Source organism: Nanorana parkeri, unplaced genomic scaffold (genome assembly GCF_000935625.1).
Source record: "Nanorana parkeri isolate BGI_ZX_2015 unplaced genomic scaffold, ASM93562v1 scaffold461, whole genome shotgun sequence".
Lineage (NCBI taxonomy): Eukaryota > Metazoa > Chordata > Amphibia > Anura > Dicroglossidae > Nanorana > Nanorana parkeri.
The window spans coordinates 388619-411407 of record NW_017306729.1 but is presented as its reverse complement, the minus strand read 5'-3'; the positions used below and the strand labels follow the sequence as shown (position 1 = coordinate 411407).

The 22789-nt window shown below is 36.3% G+C and overlaps 1 protein-coding gene across 2 annotated transcripts in view; it reads left to right on the top strand.

Annotated features, from left to right (window-relative positions):
* GABRG2 (gamma-aminobutyric acid type A receptor gamma2 subunit) overlaps positions 1-12725 on the top strand; it is a 129721-nt gene extending 116996 nt beyond the window's left edge. Inside the window, exons 8-10 of one of the 2 annotated variants that reach the window (XM_018560514.1) lie at positions 2531-2736; positions 5215-5238; positions 11616-12725. In XM_018560514.1, coding sequence (XP_018416016.1) covers positions 2531-2736; positions 5215-5238; positions 11616-11891 — 506 coding nt within the window. In that variant the 3' untranslated portion in view covers positions 11892-12725. The remainder of the gene's footprint in view (positions 1-2530; positions 2737-5214; positions 5239-11615) is intronic. The other variant, XM_018560515.1, reaches the window with a different exon arrangement.
* The last annotated feature ends 10064 nt before the right edge of the window (positions 12726-22789 follow it).

The following is a 22789-nucleotide window of genomic DNA, read 5'->3' as shown; positions in this document are numbered from 1 at the left end:
GGTGTGGGGGGGGGGGGGGGGGGACCGCACACTTCAACAAACATACAAGTGATTGCCGGCTGTTTAAAATGCATAGTTTCCCGCTCGTGGGCACCGCTCTGGCAGACACCGTCCCACCGTTTAATTACAATGGCCAGATGGGAAGTGGTTAATCAAGAGGCTTCCTTTAACCAGTTAACATCCGCGGTGTTAAACCCCCTTCCCATCCAGGCCATTTTTCAATATTCAGCGCTGCGGTACTTTCAATGACATTTATTCCGTCATGCAACGCTGTACTGAAATGAATTTTATACCATTTTTTGGAGACAGATAGAGCTTTCTTTTATTTTTTACTATATTAAGGAAAAATTACCGAAATTTTACAATTAAAACATGATAAAACATTTATTATTACCCAATTTTTTGGTAAAATATAAAAGACGGGGTCACGTCGGGTAAAAAGACACCAAACATGTCAAGCCTTAAAATTGCGCGAGCACGCAAAACCTCAAAAAAAGATAATACCCTAAACTGTCCACAGGCGACGCAATTGTAGTTTTTGCGCGCTGGTGCACCGGACGCATATTAACGTTTATATGTGCGTAAACGTGGGGGTGGGGGAGTTAAACATTTTGGTTTTTTTGTAACTTTTTTTTATATGTGACTTATTTTTTTTTACTTTTTTATATGACTTTTATTTTTTTTATTTATATATTTTTTTGCACTTATTGTTATTGCTATTATATAGGGGGATAACAATCCCCCTATATAATAGCAAATCACACTGACAGGTCCTCTTTATGGAGACATTAGGGGTCTTTAGGACCCCTAATGTCACCTGTGGACCCCAAAAGAAGCTGATGAAGCAGAGAGCAGAGAAACGAGCACATATAGACGATCGGCAGGCTATAGAGCCGCCGACCGCCTGTATGTGAAACACCCGGTAATGGGTGTTTGCATTGCACAAGTCTTTTCTACCCGTGCACGCCCGCTACTGCATTGGTGCGGCAACCCACCAATGCAGCAGTGCCGTCCGTCCTTTTTTTTACAACGAACGGACGGCAACTGGTTAACTAAATACCTTTACTACTACACCTATTTAGAGGGTTATTCACAAAGCTGCCAAAAGCAGCCGTGTGAATAACCGACCCGAAGTGAAGTAAGCCGAACACTGTTCGGCTGTTCACTTCAGTCTTGTACCGCTGATTTCAGCCGTACACCGACTGCAATCAGCCGTACATCGGCTTGCTGCGGGTGGCTTCGGGTCGGCCGAACATGCTCAGCATGTTTGGCCGACCCAAAGTGCCGATCAGAATAGAAAAACAGTTTAAAAAAGTAGATTTTTTTTTTAAATGATTGGGTGGAGCTAGCAGTGACACCTAGCTCCGCCCAACTGTTTTCTATTGGACGGGACCAGCAGTCATTGCAATGAGAGCTTGTCGGAGCCGGCGTTGGTATCAAAGCCGGCTCTGCTGAGTTCTTATGGTACTGACAGATGAACGGTCAGTACACACTGAGACCTCAGCGGAGCCGCCGTGATATTACGGCGGCTCCGCCGAGGTCTTAGTGTAATGACAGATCAGCATACCTGGTAACCAGGGGACGCTGATCTTTCTCTGCAAGTGGCCGGAGCCAGCCGTGAGATGGCGGCTGGCTCCGCCCAGCTGTCAGTAGCATGCTGTCGGCCGGCAGTTCGGCCAGCTTCGACTTTCACCGCGGCTGAGTCGAGCCGAAACATATGCCTCGACTGAGCCGCTTGGCCAACTTCGGGAGCTGTACGGGCTATAGTGAATAGCCCGTACAGCAGCCCTTCAGTTCTACTGAACCTAAGGGCTCCCGTAACCGAAGCTAGCCGAAGGATCAGCCAAAGCTACGGCTGGATCCTTCGGCAGCTTTGTGAGTAACCCTCTTAGTTTTTTACTGAACCATAAAATAGTCTCAAGCCTCTAACGTGTGTGGATATAATTTATCTGTGTAGTTTAATGTGGTACTCATGTACACCTGTGCGTCCTAATTGTAATTATGTATTTTTATGTGTTTGCAGGTTTGCTATGTTAATGGGGTTTTTTAGATGATTCGATTACAATTTTCTTTTCTTCTTCTACAGTTTTTACATTAAATTCGGACTTGTGTCTGATGAGATCCCAAGTTTGACACTGTAAGGTTATTGGTTTGCGTTATGTAGCTACTAGGGGTGAGCACAGAGCGTTTCCACAGATGAAAAAGAAAGCAATATGAGCTCTCTTTACCCCTTAGTTGTGATTACCAACAAGGAGAGAAACATCAATGACACATGTAATATATCTTTTCTTTTGCAGTCAAAAGGTGACTGCTCATTATACCTTATGCTACATGCACACATGTGCAAAAAGATTGAAAGTGTTTGTTTCCAGTAATCATCAAGATATTTGAACTCTAACATGCATTCATGTATAATTAAAGTCTAATATGCATTGGTTGATCAGCATTTGTTACCCACAACATATTATAAACCACCATAATCACACATGTTATGCTTTTTTTTTTAATTAGTATTTCCTTTTTCATATAGGTATTACAACTGTGCTCACAATGACCACTCTGAGTACCATAGCTCGGAAATCCCTTCCAAAAGTCTCCTATGTGACAGCAATGGACCTTTTTGTCTCAGTGTGCTTCCTCTTTGTATTTTCTGCCTTGGTGGAATATGGCACCCTCCATTATTTTGTTAGTAACAGGAAGCCAAGCAAGGACAAAGAGAAAAAGAAAAAAAATCCAGTAAGTATTTTAGGAGTATTTGTATCATTATTGTTATACTTATATTATAGAACCCTAAATAGATTATTTAATTAAAAAAATCATTTTGGTGCATTGAGCATGGAAATATGATTGTGCCTTTATCAGTTCTCAGCAGGCAGAACATTTGAAAAAAATCCTATAAGTTTAAAATCACCACTTTGACCTTATTAAAAGTTGTATAGTTTGGTATTGCTTATACTACCAACCAAGATCATACCATTGCAGTCTCTTTAAATGGGTTGTTAACTACAGTTTATTACATAGATTGTTTTCTGAGTTACTCTATTAACTATGCTTATGTTACAATTGATTTATAAGCCATCTGTTTTCATTTTCAATTACATTCATGAGATTTTTATTTATTTCCAAACATGGAATGCTAAGGAGACCATTTATATCTAGTGTTCAAACTTTAGTGGAGTTGTTGGTAGTATATACAATTTTATTTTATTATATTCTGTATTTATGTGATGGTTAAACTGTTTTGACCAAAGTTTTATTTTTATTATGGAAAATCTATATTATATGCATTTTTATTTCATATATTTTAGATTTTAAGTTACATTTTAATTTGTAATTTTCAAATATATATTTATTTAATAGCTAAAATAAATAAAATATTTTACTTTCACTATTACTTAAATGTTAATTGCAACACATTGCTCTAAAAGTTTGAGATTTCTAGTCTTCTTAAAATTTAAAATGAACCTGTTTTAATGTAAATAATTGTGAACCAACTGCTCACCCATTCCTAAGATGCTAGTCCCTCAACTGTCATTCTGAGCCATTGGGGGTGATTTACTAACCTAAACACATGCACGCACCAGGTGCGTGTGATTTTCACACAGCAAAACGTATTTATCAACCAAAAAGTCTCTAAAAGCATATTTCCACTAATGCCATATATGGAAAAATCATGCACATGATGCATATATAATGCTGCTTCACAGTTTAGACAAAAATGGTTAGCTCATGCATTTACATTCCTGTAATTCATCAACGCAAGCAACACAACATAGAGCTAATTTACACAACATCACCTTGCAATTCATGCAAGGCTTTGCACAACACACCTGCTGGGTGTGTACACACTACAAAGGTGTTTAGATTCCACCCATAGATCATGCTGGGAGGGAACACACTACAGAGGTGTATACATGTTCGTGGTGTGTTTATAAGGTTAGTAAATCAACCCCATTGGCTTCATGACTTAGTAAACCACTGAAAATGGTATGCAACTTTTAAAAGTTATTATCCACAAGGATTAGGTGAAAATAATATTATAACCAAAAATAAATCGTATTGTAGAAAAAATTTAAAAAGTAAAATAAATAACATGTAAATTGTTTGTCTTAAAAAATTATGTAATAGTAAATCAACAAGATATTCATAAGTCTTAGGGCTTGTTTACACCAAATGCAGACCAGATCTGCATGAGTTTCTGCACACGCATTGCAGTGGGTTTTGCCACGTTTTTGATGCATTCCGGGCCATTTTTGGTCAAGTTTAAAATGGGCTTTCAGTGCGTTCCAGGGTGTTTGCATGCGTTTTTTATGTGTTCACATGCGTTCCAGAGCAGGTAAAATAGGGCTTGCTGCAGTTTTTTTTACATGCTCTGGAACTGAACACTGTGGTGTGAACTAGAGCCCAAAATACCATTGGAATACATTGGAATACAGTTTTGATCCAGTCATTAACTGTTCTGCTCTGCTCCTGGAACGCGCTTGGTGTGAACAAGGCCTCAGTCAGATAGTAAAGTCAGATAGTAAAAACTAGTGCTTAAAGACTTCATAGCCATGAAATTATGGTTATTTGTTACAAATGACCTAATAGAAAAATGTTTTTATGCCTTGGATTTGTTTAAGTGACAGTGGCTAAAAGACTTTAAAACTGTTATGTCACAAGGCAGTAGTTGCAATTGGACATACCATATAATTTATAAATACTTATTCTAGTAATACAAATGAATCTTTAAGATCACCATTTTTGATTCTAGAATGTGTTCTATGCCTGTTTGTGCCCCCAGAACTGACATCTATATCGGCTTTGATGTAGTGTCTCTTGAATGAGTGTTTTTTTGTTCCACAAATGTATGACAGTTAGAGGCATGGAACCACATTTAATAGCACTGAACCTTCCTTAGTGTTATATTATGGGATTAGGTAAGATATAGATGCCGCTTAGTAAACTTCTACTTTAAGTCGCAACAGCTGTTAACAAACCTGAGAGCATTATAAAGCCAAATTAAATCTTGGGACTCTTAAAAACCTAACATGATAATATTTTGATACATTTTCCAAAGTTTCATATTTTTTTCATATTATTTGTATTTTAGTTACATTGTTTTAGTAAAGTAATGTGTTTTTAATAATGCTTCAAAGGTTTTTTTATTTTCATTTTTCTTTCATTATTTTACTCCTAAATCCTGATTTTCCTTTCTTATCTGTACAACAAAAGCTTCTCTGGATGTTTTCATTCAAGGTATAATGCTTCTGGAATGGAAATTCACTGCATGTGTCTGCTGAATTAAACTATAAAAGCCTAAATTATGATTGGCTTTAATTTCCTTTTTTTAAAGCAAATACAGTATGGTGAGAATGTATTTATAAAACAAAAATAATAATGAGGTTGAAAAGTTGATTCAGCAGCATTTACACAATTTTCACAGTTGAGAAACAATGTTATTTAATGGTACTTTCATCTTATTGGCTAAAGGACACAAACAATATCACCCCATTTCACTGCTCCACATCAGTATGCCTTTTAAAGAATGATGCAAAACTGTTAGTCTTGGGTCTGTCATTTGCTGAATTTTGCCACAAGCTTAATATTGGTTTTAGAACTATTCATATTTGTGGCATTATTGCAGATGATAGCTGGTTATCACTAGAGCTGCAGAACACCTTGTGCATTACCTTCATCTTCTCTAATGTCTTCATAACCCATATGGGCGAATTCTGAGAACCAGAGAAGAGCAATAACATTTTAAGCTTTTTTTTAAGTAATCAACTAAATTATTGTTTTTGGAAAAACTAAATATATTATTCTATTATACTCTGGCTGTAATAGTCTGTGAATTTAATGCCTGACTTTTTTTGTTTTGTCAGTGTTTTTAAATGACAAATAATGTCATTAAATAAAATGCATTCGCCCATATTTTGCTAGTATCACTGTGTAGATTTGGAGAAATAGCATTTTTTATTTTGAAAGTGTATGCAATTAAATAAGTTGTGTTTTTCTTTTTAATTTATGCCTGCTTTGCAATTCAAACTGAATGAGAAAATAATTTGATTTTTTTTTAAATTATGTATATACTGTATATATACACACTGTTGGCACATTTCACTTATTTATTTATTACAGGTTGTGTCAATTATACTGTTTCTTTTAATGAGAAATATTTTTGCTCTTACCAGTTATGTAGCAAAAAACAAAGTTTTCACCAGTCTTTCTTGTTGGACATTGTCCACCATGGTTAGGACCATGATTGGGCACAGAGAGCAGGTAAAAAAGCTGCAGTTGCTTCCATAGGCATCTCACACATTTAGGCTGATTGTGTGAATATTAACTTTAATTATCCAGTCATATGAAGAGCATTTGAACATTATTGAGTGTTCAAAGTGAACAGGTGGTTAGAATGAATATACACACACTTTTTTGAGTAAAGATTCTCAACTCTTTTAGTCAGCCATACTCATTCACTCAGCTTGGTGAGTTCACAGCCAGGGAAGGTAAAACAGGAGACATCATGGGCCCTGCCTCAGTTGTGACTGCTTCAGCCCCTGTTCCTGTGACCCTGTATTGTTACATTTGATTATCAATTATTATTAATATTAATTGATTATTAATTCTCACAAGTCAAAATTATGCTTGTTTCATTGGGCATTCCCTTGCATGGGAAAAAATGGTTAATATGGTCTATGACTACTAGAAACTCTCTTGGATATAGTTAAGCAAAAGACAATGGGGGGGATTGATAAAAACTGGAGCAGATGTGCATGACAACCAATCCGCTTCTCTCTTCAGTTTGTTCAGTTAAGATTTGAAAATGAAAGAGAGAAGCTGATTGGTTGCCATGCACATCTGCTCCAGTTTTTGTCTGCTCCAGTTTTGATAAATTTCCCTCAACGTATCCTGACTAATTTGCAGCACAAGAACTAATTAGATAGTTTAAATGGGAATATTTTGGGTGCAATTGAAGTATATTAAAAAATGTAAATAAAAAATTAATTATATGTAAACCTTAAGAATTAGCGTCTCCTATTTGCTCCTGTTAATACTACCAGAAATACAGCGCACTTAAAGGTTCTTGTATAATCTGCAGTGTTATAAGTCATGCCCTGTTGAACTCTGTAAACTAAAGAACACCTCTCAACTATGTAATGGAGATGAGAAGAGGGGCAGTGTTTGGCCATCCTGTCCAAGTGTCAAAACTGCCCCTCCATAGATACAGTGCAATGAGTGAGTGTTGTCACCCTAGGACAGGGAGTGTGTTACTGGCAGGATCATCAAGTGAAAAAAAGAAAAAAAACTGTAAAAGAAAACTAATGCAGCCACCACATCAAAGGACTGGTAAGCTGCAATATATTACATTTGTATTCTTGGGATTAGATGCGCTTTATCATTATTAAAATGTGAATTGTTTAAGAAATCAAATATAATAGAAATAATATTAATTGTTATACACACACACGTAATAAAATACTGGTAAATTCTATTTGACTTTGCTCAGTCCATTTGAACATTACCTCACTGTAAGGGCCAGTTCATACCATAAACAGTGCGTTCCATAGCGCTTAGCCTCTGAAAGAACTGTATCGCATTCCGGTCGGCATCCTGCGTTATGGAGTATACACACATCTCTGTACAAATATTAAAATAAGAAAGCAAAATAAAAATGTAAAACATGTATTTAAATCCAAAAATGCATGCTTATTTAGTCTTGAAGAAGGAGTAGATGTATGCTCCAATATGGGTTGTTACAGTCATGGGGGTATGTTAATTTGCATGCACATAGAACCAGGCCAGGGTGCATGTGCACTCCATGGGTTAATTTACTAATTCAATAAGCTAGGTAAAGTTGCATTTACTTTAATTATTCAATCGAATGCAAAGTAAATTTCTATTTTTTTTCATTCTTCTTTACAATTTTTTGAAAATGGAAAATGATGAATGTACTACTTTAACCAATTGAAGACCGGGGTGCTTACACCCCCTTCCTGTCCAGGCCATTTTCAGTATTCAACGCTGCGGTACTTTGACTGACATTTATTAAGTCATGCAACGCTGTACTGAAATTAATTTTAAATCGCTTTTTGGGGACACATAGAGCTTTCTTTTGGTTGTATTTAATCACCACTGCGGTTTTTTTTACTTTTTACTATATAACAAAAATTACTGAAAATGTAAAAAAAAACAGTTTTCCCTTTTAGTATGTTATAAAAGATGGGGTCATGTCGGTTAAATAGACACCAAACATGTCAAGCCTTAAAATTGCACACACCCACGAAATCGAAATACACTATCACACCAACAATTTACCATAGGCAATGCATTAAAAGCTTTTACCGCTTTTCAATTTAGTGTTAACAGTGATTGATGGCCCTAAAATTATTGCTCACACTCTGATATTTGCGATAATATGTAACATGGGCACAATCCTGGTTTCTGCACGTAGGCGCACCTGACGCATGTTTAGGCGTGTATGTGGGTGGGGGGACTTTAAACATTTATGTGGGGGGGGGGGTTTGTGTGACTAATGTTTTTTTACTTTTTTTTTACACTTAAATTTATTGTTATCACATAGGGTGCTAAGAATCCCCCTGTGTGATATCAAATTACAGTGACAGGTCCTCTTTATGCAAAACAGATGCTAATGCATTGCACGTTTTTTGTTTAGGTTGTTCAGTGAAGAAAACAAATAAACAGTGTTTCTCATATGGAGAAACATAAAATTTAATAATTGATGATGTAAAAATATACAATTTAGAAATAAATAACAATATTAAATCAACAAAAATTTTCCAATTTAAAATGAGAAATGAGACTAGTGCAGGAAAAGCCACTATTTCAGAATGTTCAGGCTATGCAGGTAATCACACAGGCTGTGATTACCTGTGGATGACCACACCTGGACGACTGCCCGCGGCTATCATTAGATTATACAGTGATTCCCGACAGCAGGAAATCACATGAGTCACACAGGAATTTGTGAATGGGACCTCACAGCCTTTTAAAGTGTAATATAAACACAGAGCAGGTCCCCCTTTATGCGGAAGCAGTATGCTGTGCTTTTGAGAGATAACAACAACAAATTTGAGGATTAATTTGCTGCACAGTGCCTACAGAGGTTAGTGTCAGGTTGTTTTAAAGTTCATTTTCTTTTACTCTACAGCAGTGGACTCTATATTGCTGCTCACAGTTCAAATGTGACCTCTTGCTTGCCTTTCAGGCACTATTCCTTGCATTGACACAGTAGAGCATTTTTTCTTCACCGACACCAATAATGGGGCAAAATTCCACTGACAGCACCAATGGGCATAAATCCTCCCAGACACTGTTGATGGGGCACTATTCCACGAACCAACACCAATGACAGGGCATTATTCCCCGCACTGATTCCAATGATGGGGCAATATTTCTTCCATTGACACCAACAATAGAGTATAATTTGCATTCACATGTTTTCCTCCTACTGACAACCATACCCGAGGCATTGCTTATTTCCATTGATGTCTGGGCATTTTCTACAGCATGGCCCCCTAAAGTCTAGGGGACAGGGAACTTATGTTTATTAAGTTATGTTTGCTAAGAAATTTCTGTTAATTTAATATTGACCAATCTTGATGGATGTTTAGAATGTATTAAATACTTTCAAGCTGGTTTGGTGCTTAAATAAAGGTTTGCTGGTCGAGCATTAATAGAAATCTTTGGTATATAATAACTTTAAAGTCAACACAGATTTAGTGGTCTTGAGGTCAGTTACTAAATAATTTTGCAATATTACATTCATACAATATTAAACTCCTCAACTACAATTAAGATTTTGAATCAAACTATTTTTCAGGAAGTTTGCAAAACAACACTTGTAATGTTGACCACAAAAGGGGCATAAAAGGAATTATACGCATGGCTCTGTCCACTATCCTAAAAGGAGGAATAAACCACTTATTTTTTTGATCTGTATAGAACTGAGACCCCCAAATACCTTTTGTTTTCAGAAGTCTTTACTGTGTTTACAGGAAATAGTATTAGAGAGTGGCACAGCTGAATAAGAAAATAGTGTTTATCACATTTGTGTGTCTTTAAATATAGAAACCAGTTGTAAATCTGGTAGCCTGTCTGCAGCATATTGATGCTCTGGTGCATAACCATTATTACACTATGCACTGGCTTGATTCACCAGGAAATGATTTACCCTATACCACCACCAACTTCTGTAATTATGAACTTGCTCTTAGCTTAAGAAACTTAAAGTGACATTAAACCCTCAGATTTTTTTACATAAACCAATACTGTAATGTGTGCCTTACTGTAATCAATGGTTGTTTCCCTTCTCTTTGCTTCTCTTCCTTTTAAATCCTTATCTTCTCACGCTGGGCAGAACTTTTGTTTTGCAGCAGACAGCCTTGTCTCTGAAATGGATACATGGGGGGTGATTTACTAACCTAAACACACACACGCACCAGGTGTGTGTGCATTTTTACACAGCAAAACGTATTTATCAGCCAAACACGAGCAACGTGTCACATTTTCACGCCGTTATGGCGCGTTTTTTATGTATTTACGTACGTGCGCGTCATGTAGCATCCGCCATAGGCTACACGCCGCTCTAATAGCGGCATGCAAGTCTCTAAAAGCATATTTCCACTAATGCCATATATGGAAAAATCATGCACATGATGCATATATAATGCTGCTTCACAGTTTAGACAAAAATGGTTAGCTTATGCATTTACCTGCATTCATCAACGCAAGCAACACAACGTAGAGCTAATTTACACAACATCACCTTGCAATTCATGCAGGGCTTTGCACAACACACCTCTTGGGTGTGTACACACTACAAAGGTGTCTAGATTTCACCAATAGATCATGCTGGGAGGGAACACACTACAGAGGTGTATACTTGTTCGTGGCATGTTTATAAGGTTAGTAAATCAACCCCATGGTGTCTGTGTGTAGGTTCACAACCTGAGCCAGCACTACTGGAAGAGGCACTGAGCTGCAAAGGAAAGTTCTCCCCCAGCATGAGAAGATATAACAATGTAAAAGGAAGAGCAGCAAAGAGAAGGGAAACTACCTTTAGTATTACATTACCAATACATTACAGTATTGGTTTATGTTAACAAATCTGAGGGTTTAATGTCACTTTAAGCTCAGACTTTGCTGCAGCTGACAGTCAAGTGAAAAAAAAACTACAAGCATTGTCTAAGATAATATAAATCCACTGGGTTTTTTTGCATGTAGTTCTTCTTTGGTAAAATAAAAACTATTCTAACAATGAACTATATCTGTATGAAATCAAGTTCACTTTTATATGCCTGTATTATGCAATGTACTTTCATGAAGAAATTACACCTGGCAATGGTTTTCACAAAAGCTATCAATCAGCATTTCAATTTAAATCATTTTTAGCAATGTACAAACAATAGTGAGAGCAATATAATGTGGTTAGAAAACATAAAACTTTGCAATATGAATCTTTGAAGTTATTTTATTAGGTGATAATATATTTTGTACTTTTGCACTTCTGTCTAACAAGAAATGTAATCCCGATTCTTACACTTTCAGGTATTATAGTTTTGTTAGTCTGCTAACATTTATATATGCTCATTTTTCTTTCATCCATAAAATAGGCACCTACCATTGATATACGTCCACGATCGGCAACCATTCAAATGAATAATGCCACACATCTTCAAGAAAGGGATGAAGAATATGGATATGAGTGTCTTGATGGAAAAGATTGTGCCAGCTTCTTCTGCTGTTTTGAGGATTGCCGAACTGGTGCTTGGCGACATGGAAGGATACACATACGTGTTGCGAAAATTGACTCCTACTCCCGAATTTTCTTCCCAACTGCTTTCTGCTTGTTCAATTTGGTCTATTGGGTATCCTACCTTTACCTTTAAAAATAAACAAAGGAATCTCCCATGGAAACACGCACGCAACGCAGGCCTTATAAAACATACATCATTTCATTTATGGAGTAATTTGGTTGGTGTATTGCACCAATGCAAATTGTATCTGTTCATTTAATTCATGGAGTGCCATACTTTAGTATTACTCATAAAATCTGAAATGGTGGATTTTTTGACAACTGGTTAAATCTTAAACTCTGTATCCATGTTACAGGTACTGATAATGATTCACAATAAGGATGAGCAAAACAAAAGCTTGTATGGAAATGTGATGTGGTGCCACGCCATCAGATTAAAATTGCTGTGTAAATATTTCATTGCATTTCAATGATAAGATATATTAATGCCACTAATCTACTGAAATATAGCTGGAAACACTTTTTATAACAGTATAGACTTCTGACCAGTTGAAGAGCAAATGTAAAATGATGTAAATATTTTATTTACCCTTTAGTGCATAGGTCAATGCATGCATCCGCTGGGGCCAATATACAGCAAAGGAACTTTACCATACAGTGTCCTGTTTCCTAATCCTGTATAGCTATCTGTGAGATTTTAGGTAAAAGATAGTCTGAAATCATCTTAATTGCTCATCTATAGCTACCTTTGTTCTCATGCATGAAAATTGATTCACAGTGCACTTTCCTGGGTACCATTACATATGCCTTAAGGACATCATTGCAAAGCAATTTGCTTTTCTGTAACCCTACTCTTTCAGTATTTGAACCATCTGCCAAAGGGAAGAGCCAGGCCGCAGAAACATTTTATTACAATTATTGCTAAAGTATATTTTTATTTGAGTAACTTTAGGAAAATGGCTATTGGTGCATCACACTAAGAAGTCGATTGTTACAGAGAGAAGGTTTTATTTTCTAAGAAGTCTACTTCAGTAAATATTTAGCTTAAATATTGATTTATTTATACAAGTTTAGAAGTATGGAATTCTATACTAGCCAAAAGTAGCTTTAGTAGTTTCTAAGATTTATGTTGACATATAAAAGTGTTGTGCTACAACAGTCAGGATTGGATGCTGGAAGAAGATAGCCTACCTGTTTATAACTTTGTGATCTCCATTGTGAAAATGTCAGATTATGAATTGTCAACTGACGCTGCTGCTAGTATACATTCAAATGTGAATTAACAGCTTTTAAGGATTAGACTGCTTAAGCTAGACAACCTTTAGAAGCAGATATAATTTCAGATGAATACAGTTCTAGAAATACTTTTCATGCGCTAACCAGAAAATTCATTCATTATTCTGTTTTTAACAAAATCGATTTATGTATCTGCATATTCTGTGCCAGGTTGGATTATGTCCCCAAAGCTACAAAGAATCATAAAAGGGTGATGGCAGAAGAAGACCAAGTGATAAATCATGTCTGCCCCTTCCTACTTGATGCAAGCATTTGCACACATTTGTGGCACTAGAAATATAGTGCTGCTGCCATGCAAGTCAGAAGAAAAAGAGATTAAAAAGAGATGATGAGAAAAATCCATATTAATTTTTTCAATCACTCGCAAGCCAAATGGACAGATTACAGTCTTAAAATAACATGCAATCACTGTAACAGTCATCACTAAATCATAGAAAAGGATTATGAGCCAACATTTCTATCACTTGTAAAATGCCAGCGTAGAATCATCTGGTCTAGTTATTTTTTTTTCCATATAGCCTAGAAAGCAAAAAGTTTTACAAATCTTGATTTTGAAAAAAATGTATGTTATGTTTGCACAGTACAGGTGATCAGTTTAGTTCACATAACATAAAATTAAATAAAAATGACGGAAATCAAATGAAAGTATTAATTGTAAAAATCTGATTGTGGCTAAAACAACAGCAGCAGATAGCCAACTATTTGATTACTTTCAATAGGAATGATATGTTAAGGCAATATTAACCCAAGCACAAAGCAGACTATAGCATAGATTGTAACTCAATATTAATTTAAGATATGCTGTACTTTTTTTCTCTTTTTCTTTTTACTCACTTGCTCAGCAATGAGTTGATCAATAATTTTCTATTGATATACACCTTGGTGGGAGATTTTTTAAAAAATCTAACCCTATTGTATGCTGATGGTCTTGTGCATCTTGCCACATCTTTAGGCACTGAAAAAACAAATGTTTCCTTTATCTCAAGCAGATTGGTTTAATTGATACCATTTCAAATGTGGTGCATAGATTATAGAAGGAGAAATGAAAGTATGTATTGCAAATCACTAGAAGTAACATATAAATAATTACATTTTGAAAAACAAAAATATATTTACGAAACACGTATAGTGCCAATACCATAGCCATATCATTATAATATATAGAGGGATATTTAATTTGTCATAATAGGTATGGGCATCCACACATTAATCTGTATACAAAGTACTCAATACAACATACTGATAAAGAAGGTTTCACTTTAACTTAGTTCAGTTACAAACTTTTTTGCAACATTTCAGTTTATATAGATGTGTATGCATGATTCTTTTTTTTTTGTAACTTTGTCTGTTTGCAGGAATGCCTGCTAAAGAATAATCTGTGCCAAGCTTTGCACATATCAGTTATAATATACATCCATTTTTAGCACTAATTTACATGTATGTTTTTTTTAATCAAGGATTATTCATACTACTTCTATTTATAATAATTATCTACATGTAAGATTTTTGTATTATCTTTGAACACCCAAACTCTTACAGACTGACATTATTGCACCAAGCCTTGTTTCCAAACTGTCCTAGTCATTCCATTTTGCAAACCATATGGTCTGCAGTGTAATTTTGTAGTCATTGATGAACTTTTCATTCAGCCTTATACTGGTTTGGAACCTTCTGTGTATTAACAAAGGCTAATAATAGTTGTGTATTTTCAGAACAAAACTAGTTATTTAACACTGTGTAATCTGATTCAAAAGTGGACATGTCCTCATTTAACCATGGCAATCATGGAAAATGTAATTTTCCTTGTGTTATTCTTGCCAGACATTCACAATTCAAAATCCAGATCATTGTCGATCTCTTTACCTTGTTGGCGCATTACTGCATCTTCATTTGTTTTGTCAAAGCTCCATTTATCTAGTGGCTTTGGTACTGGCAGCCTGCCATCATGTGGCACTGGTCTCATGGATGAAGACAGACTGGGGTATTCAACTGATTTCTTATTTCTAGCAGAAAAAACAGAGATATTAGAAGAAAAAGTCTGTTAGATGATCCTTCTGTTCTCGTCATATTATCGGGACAGCAAATGTCAATGACTTCTGAGTTCCTCTGAGGCAAGCTCTCAGATGGACAGGACAGCTTGCACAACAAATGTGAGGAGTCCATGCCTTGCCCTGATGACCAAACTTACAACTAAAGTAGAGTTCATATGCTTTCTTAGCAAGTCTAGTCATGGTTTGTCTGAGACTTACTGTAAGTGTTTAGTCATCACAAATGTAGCAGAATGTGTCACAACTGTTTTGACATTGGCAAAACATTTCTGATGTCACCCACTGTACTAAAACAGTTACAACAGTTGTTATTTTGCAAGCTGCCTTTAGCCCTTACAGCAGCATACACTAAGCCTAAACATTCCTAGGCATGCTCAACCTGTGCAAAATCCACAAGCATTATACTACCAGCCCCCTGTACATGCCTGGACATGTATGAGCTACAAATAGCACCATATAACACAATAAAAAAATTAGTAAACTAAACTAAAAATGTGACAAGAAAATACAAAATAAAATATATAAAAGAAATGGTATATGATAGGTTAAATTCCACATTATTTTAATGATTAGCAGTCCAAAATGTATAAGATACACCCAGAAGTGTTCATGAAGCAACATCTTTGTTTTCCAGTGTTATCATTACTGTATATGTCTTAATTTCTTGATGAAAACCACTCCCCTTGTTTCTCATCCTGCTGCCACAGGCCTTCACATGGATAGGAGGGGAAGGTGAAATCTCTAACACAGTTATGGACAGCAGTAAAAACTTGACAGAAGTATTTATTTTTCCTTCCTGAAAAAAAGTTTTGGTTGGATTTGAATGGTTCAGTTGACCTATTTTTTTCTTTACATGGACAGGTAGAATGTTGGTTAGTTTAGAAGACCTGGCTATTTTGCTATTATATTCTAATCTTAAATGTTGGCTAATTATTAGGTACTATTAATAGTACCTAATTATTACTGCAGATGAATGCACTAAGGCTGTATACATTGATAGGTATTAATCATTCACGCCTTCTTGTCATATATGTATATCACCAGAATTTATCTTCCCATTCAAGCAAGGTGTACTATATATACTATATACTATATATAGATTATTATTTTCAAAGGCTCTGTGGTGCAATATAAAAGATAATGTTTTATTTTATATGAAATATTTCTTTTCAGCATGTGGCTCAGAACATGAAGGTGAAGTTTGATGGACTTTTATACATATGGACTCATTGCTTTGTGACCAGGATTGCTAAATGAAGTCTTGCAGGGATGCCTACTACTGTTATAAATATGTTAGATTATTCTATATTAATATTCCTTGGATCATCTAAAGCTTTGCTTGTCTTTTGCAGAGCGTAATGCTTGTGCAAGGCATAATGCCTTTAAAACTTGTACCAATACAACTTCTCTGATTTTTTTTGACAAAATAAATTGATCAAAAGATCAGAGAGCACTTGCAATGTAAAAACTTTTTTCATTCCCATACAAAATATTTTTGTCCTGATTCGAGTCCTTTGTAAATAAACATATTCAGTGTTCAAGAAAAAAATATAAGCATTGAGGTGGTTATGACTTTCATTTTTTATAAAGCAATGATCAAGAAAGCATTGTGTATCTGTAAATGTTTTGTCAGTGTGAGTTCTGTGTTAAATGTGATATTTAATGTTTTTCAGTGTAAAAAGAGCAATATTATAAAATGCTGCTTTTTGTTGGAAAGCAAATGTAAACAAATTAACAAATTTATTACATTATGTGACCCTATAGTAAATGTACACTATGTATAAATTAAGAATGAAATATGCATCATTTTGTTTGGCTTTAATAGTAGTCAATTAAGTAGGAACAATGTGTAAATGTCTGTCTGTCTTTCTTTCTACATTAGTGTTTTTTTTTAAATCATACTAATAGATCATATTTTTAGTAGCATCATTTTGAAAAAAACAAACAAAAATAATACAGTTAGGGATTTACGACTTATACCAACTATTGTTTACAAATACTGGCTTGTTTTTAAAGCATAAATAATGTTAAATGTGTAGTAGAGCAGACTCTGGTCTGAATAATTGTTATGGGTTATACTGCACATTGCACATCATCGTTACTCTTTGCACTACCTTAATAATAAATGAGCCAAATATTGTTTATATTAAAGAGAAGAAAAAAATACCATATACAATAGAGCTATTTGGAACATCCTGAAACATGTATATAGCATTTTCCACTTCTGTACCACAATTTAAATAATCAACATTTATTTACCTGCACTGCAAATTAGGATGTAACTTACTGCACATCAATTATTACTGATTAAGACAGACTGTAGTCTCCTTCAGATAGAATTCAAACATGGAATCCTCTGCATAAATGACAATACCTCCCATGAAGATAAAAGGACTGGGATTGATTTACTAAAGAATATGCCAATACAAGTCACCTTGACATTTCTGCAAACAGGGTGAACAACCAAAGTGTACTTTCACAGTGTTTACTACTCACATGGGGTGGTTATTGAGATGCACAGAACTAAGACAGGATAATACATTAAGAAATGTGATTTAGTAGGCAATACATACTGCGAGAACTGAATGTACACCAGCTAACTGGGGTGTGCCAAAAATCAGAATGAAATTATCTCTACAGTCTTAGGTTTACCTAATCAATTAGCCATTTTTAAAATGCTTTTCATGTAGGAACAATACACTAACATCACTGAAGGTGTCTTTAAACAACCACTGAAAAAAAGCCAAAATGTTTTGTGGGGGTATCATAGGGTTCTATTCACAAAGCTGCCGAAGGATCTGGCCGTAGCTTCGGCCGATCCTTCGGCTGGCTTCGGCCCCAGGACCCCTTCGGCCCCAGGACCCCTTCGGTTCAGGAGAACCGAGGGGGTGCTGTACGGGCTATTCACAATAGCCCGTACAGCTCCCGATCACGGCCGAGCGGCTCAGTCGAGCGCTGAGCCGTGCTGAAAGCCGAAGCTGGCCGAGCGGCCGGCCATTGGCCGGCCGACAGCCTGCTTCTGACAGCTGGGCGGAGCCAGCCGTGATCTTACGGCTGGCTCCGGCCACTTTCAGAGAGATCAGCGTCCCTGGTTGCTAACCAGGGACACTGATCTCCAAACATCTAACTCTCCCTGGCGCCCCGGGAGTCTCCCGCTCCCGGCCGCCAAGGAGAAAAACCCTGCTGTGTCTTTTTTCTTTATTCTGACACGAGCATGTCAGAATAGAGAAAAAAAAGAAAAATTCCCATTCAAAAGCATTGGGACATTACTATTGGCTATTTCAATTTCAATAGCCAATAGTAAACTAGCATTGTACCCGCCCTCTTTTGCAGTTCCCCATCAGGTCCACCAGCAGAGGGCGGGTACAATGCTAGTTTACTATTGGCTATTGCAAATTGAAATAGCCAATAGTAAACTCCCAATGCTTTTGAATGGGAATTCGTCTTTTTTTTTTTTTTTTTTTTTCTGACATGCTCGTGTCAGAATAAAGAAAAAAAAAGACACAGCGGGGTTTCTCTTCTTGGCGGCCGGGAGCGGGGGGCTCCCAGAGCGCCCGGGGGATTTTTTTTATTTTTATTTTTTTACAGCAGCAGAGCCGCCGGACAATAGGAAACTATTGGGCGGAGCTAGCTGTCACTGCTAGCTCTGCACAATCGTTTTCTATTTACTTTTTTCTTTTCTACTTTTTTCTACTTTTTTCACTCTTTTTCTGTTCTGCTCGGTGCCTCTGAGGGACCGAGCAGAACAGCCGAGCCAAATGCCGCTCGGCGGCATTCGGCTATTCACTCACTGATGTTCGGGATCTTTCAGAATAGCCCGAACAGCAGTGAGAAGCCTGCCGGAGGTTCGGCTCAGCCGATCCAGATGTTGGAGTCGAACTCCTTCTGCACTTCGGGTCAGCCGAACATGCTGAGCATGTTCGGCTGATCCGAAGCCACACGAAGCAAGCCGATGTACGGCTGAAATCAGCCGTACCAGCCTGAAGTGAATAGCCGAACAGTGTTCGGCTCAATTCACTTCTGATCGGTCATTCACTCGGCTGCCCTGGGCAGCTTTGTGAATAGACCCCATAGTGTTTCTGATCATACTTGTATGCTTTGGCCATGGCTAGTACACATATACAATTTCATAGGCTTCTACTTGTAAAAGCATGTTGTAATGATAAATACCCTTACTAACACTTCCTAATTTGTACCAACAGCACAAAATGCAGGGATATTTAGAACTGCATCTTTGTTGGTTATTGTCATGGTTAATATGTTAATCAGCATTTGTGGTGCTTGCACATTATATATTTTTTCAGTAGTCTTAAGACAAATATTTATTGCAACATATCTGTGTACAAGGCACAAAATAATCCTATTTGGAACTTCAGTGCACACTGCAAAGGGAATTGTAGCTTATACATTAAACATGAGTATACCCTTTGCCAGTCATTAACAAATATTGCATGTTCTTATATGTGGTCATTATATTTACAGAATGTACATTTTGGCTGTGAAACTAGCAAATTCACTTTAAATTATTTTCCCTGAATAAACTCAGTGGACAAAAAGGTTCCGGGCTAGTTATAAGGTTTTCAATAACCACTGTGTACTTCAAAACGTGCCATTTATGCTTGTGTGTAATTTCCACATGTAAATGTTCTCAAAACACTAGCAACTAGCCCGTTAACTTGCACAGATATCTATAGTTGAGTATAAATCCAACATAGGATTGACTTGAAACTCATTACACTTGATAGGTAATTCTACTTATTGGTCAGACCACCCAAAAGTGATATTTCAGTAATAGGTTGAGCCAGGTGGGCTGAGTCAGTGGCTGGTTTCTTACTTGTCATGGATATTCCAAAAAGTGAGATCTTTCTGGCATAAATTCTGACTTTTTCCAATCCAGTTGAATTTGAGTTTTGGGCATTCTAACCCACCTTTGTGTGTTCCTCGTGCATTATCTATAAAATAAAGAATTCAGAGTGGGGAACCCCTTATAATAGACACATCAGACATGCAGACCTAGGAATTTAAGCAAAGATACCTGACCAGCAGGGCTCTGAAGAAGTAGAAGAAATTGTCATTGGTTTAACTCTCCAGCATTTCCTAAAAGCTGAAATATCAGTTTTTGAGTTCTGAGTACCCTTTAATTATTTCCGGACTGAAATGATAAAACCCCTATATATGTGTGTTGCACTGACAACAATCATAGATAATGGATAATACTATCAAATTAAATCGGATCAAGCAAGTGGTAAATATTTTCTACTTTTCTAAAAAACTTGTTATTATAGTATATTCTGTATTTTCAAGGTTTGTTTTGATTAATTAAAAGTAGTACTTTTTTATTATCTTTATACAATAACTTCCTGCCGGTAGAATATGTAGGCATCGGCTCACTTATGTATACTAACATGTTCTGGAGATGTCGCAGATTTAACATTTAACTACAACAAAACAAATTATATTCTAAAATTAGAGTCAAATAGCCTTGTTAGGTTAGCTAGGCATATATGTGTATATGTGCATGGAGGTTATTCCAGCTTCTCGTACCCTTTTTTAGTATTATTTTGTCATGGTGAGGGAGAGAGGTTATTTTTCATAGGCCATGGGTCAGCTCAAACAAGATTAATGGCATACAGCCTGTGTATCAGGTCTTCAAATGGTGTTTAAAAACTGAATGGCCCTCATGTTACCAATATACATTTACAACTATGGAACTTAAGTGTGAATCCATTCTTTGTCCTAAACTACGGGAAACTAACAATTTTGGTCCCAAATAAAAATATAAATCAACTAACTGGTTATTACCTCCTTTTTATAGTAACCATCCCCACTTATTTCTACTGGAAATCTGCAAGTTTGTAAACTTTTCTACTGATTTTATGATATATCGTCTATCAAAGTTCGAATACTTTTGGTAATCACTAATTTGTGAATAGCTGGAAATTGTCAACAAAGCATGCTCAAAGCAGCAGTAATAATGAAATATGTAATAATGCATCTTCCCAGGCTCCATCCAAAAGTATCAGTGCACACTTTTAGACAAAATTCTCACTGGCTAATTGCACACATATGCAAATTAGTGTGCAGATCATTTTTCACAATTACCTTTAAATTTGACTATGCTTTGTTAATTCTGCACTCCACTGTTAACCCCAAACAGCTGTTCTTAACCTATTAGTTCCCAAATTTACCCCCAAATCTCCTCTCTCACTAGAGTTCCAGAATCATTTTTTGCTTTTACCTTGATACTGTAGCAAGACATTTTGTTTATTATTATTAGTAGGTCCTAATGACACCACACCACTCTCCCGAAAACTACATCTCCCAAGAGTCCCTTTCTAAACAGTGTGCAAGCTCTTGAGAGCCAGAGCAAAAGCATGTAGTAGGGGATACATTTCTATAGTCCAGAAGGCAGGGCTGACAACACTAATTTAGATCAAAATACATTTTCTATACTTTTTTAAAAGCCTAACACATGGGGAGAGGTGCATGTATTGGAAAGATGCACTGACTATTTAGTTTTACCTGACATACATTTTAAATGCACAATGCAACCATGTATTGCAACATTTTTGTTCCACTTATTTTAGAGAAAGTGCCACTTTCTGGTCTCTTCGTGTGTAGAGTGAAGGTATTACCCAGCTTTGGTGCTAGAAGGTCTCCTAAAAATTCTATTGTACACTGGGCCAACAGCATCTAGTTCTGACTTTTATGGCTTTAATCTTCTAGCAATAGGAGTTTGTCTGGGAGCTGCTGAGCAAAAGTTATATAAAAAAGCTATATAAGGGTTAATGCCAAAGGATGAGTGGAGCCAAAAGACAGAAAGTGGTAACAGCAGAAAGGTAAAGTGGGCAGAAGTTAATATGGGCATGGTGAAAAGATGGTTAAAAGGTACACACAGGAGAGGGAGTGAACGGATGTGTAGAAGTTGGACATTGGAACGTAGTATAAACCTATTCACCTATTATACAAAAGGTAAAAATTGATGCAGAAAAGAGTGGAGGATTGTGTGGCCATTTAGCTATAACTGCCGAAAATAGGTGTCACAATTAGACAGCAGGAGGGTCCAAAATAATGGCAAAGTTAGTATCCTCTTGTTAATGTTATGATTATTAATTACTATTTAAGTTTTGCTTTCGTGCATTTCACATTTAATGTTCAATATATAATTTAAAGGTTTATTGAGGCATTTAATAAAAGTGTTTTTTGTGCATTTAAGTGTGGTAATTTATACAGTTTCATGTGAATTATACGTTTTTATTTAGATTTTAAATGATGTGCTATAAAATAATATACATGTACAGTCACATTTTTAATTATTGGATATTTTGCATAAGATTAGGGTGGGGGTCATCAAGTAGGATGTATCAAGTAGGATGTGACTGAAAAAAGTTTGAGAACCATAGGTCTGACATATAAACCTAAACATCAGTCATTTTGTAATAGACAACCAGTTTAACTGGATTTACTACAATGTTTTGGAACTGTACAGTTTCTTTTTATCAAGGCAGAGTGGAACCATGCATGATCCTGATATTATGGTCCTTGGGTCAGTAGAAAAAGAACCTTCATATACAGAACCCTATCCCCACAGTTGGTCCTGAGGAAGGCAACTTCTACTAAGTTGTGCTGGTAAAGATTTTCTCAAAAGAAGTAGGTGTCTGTGATATGAAGGGATGTGATGAGTTTG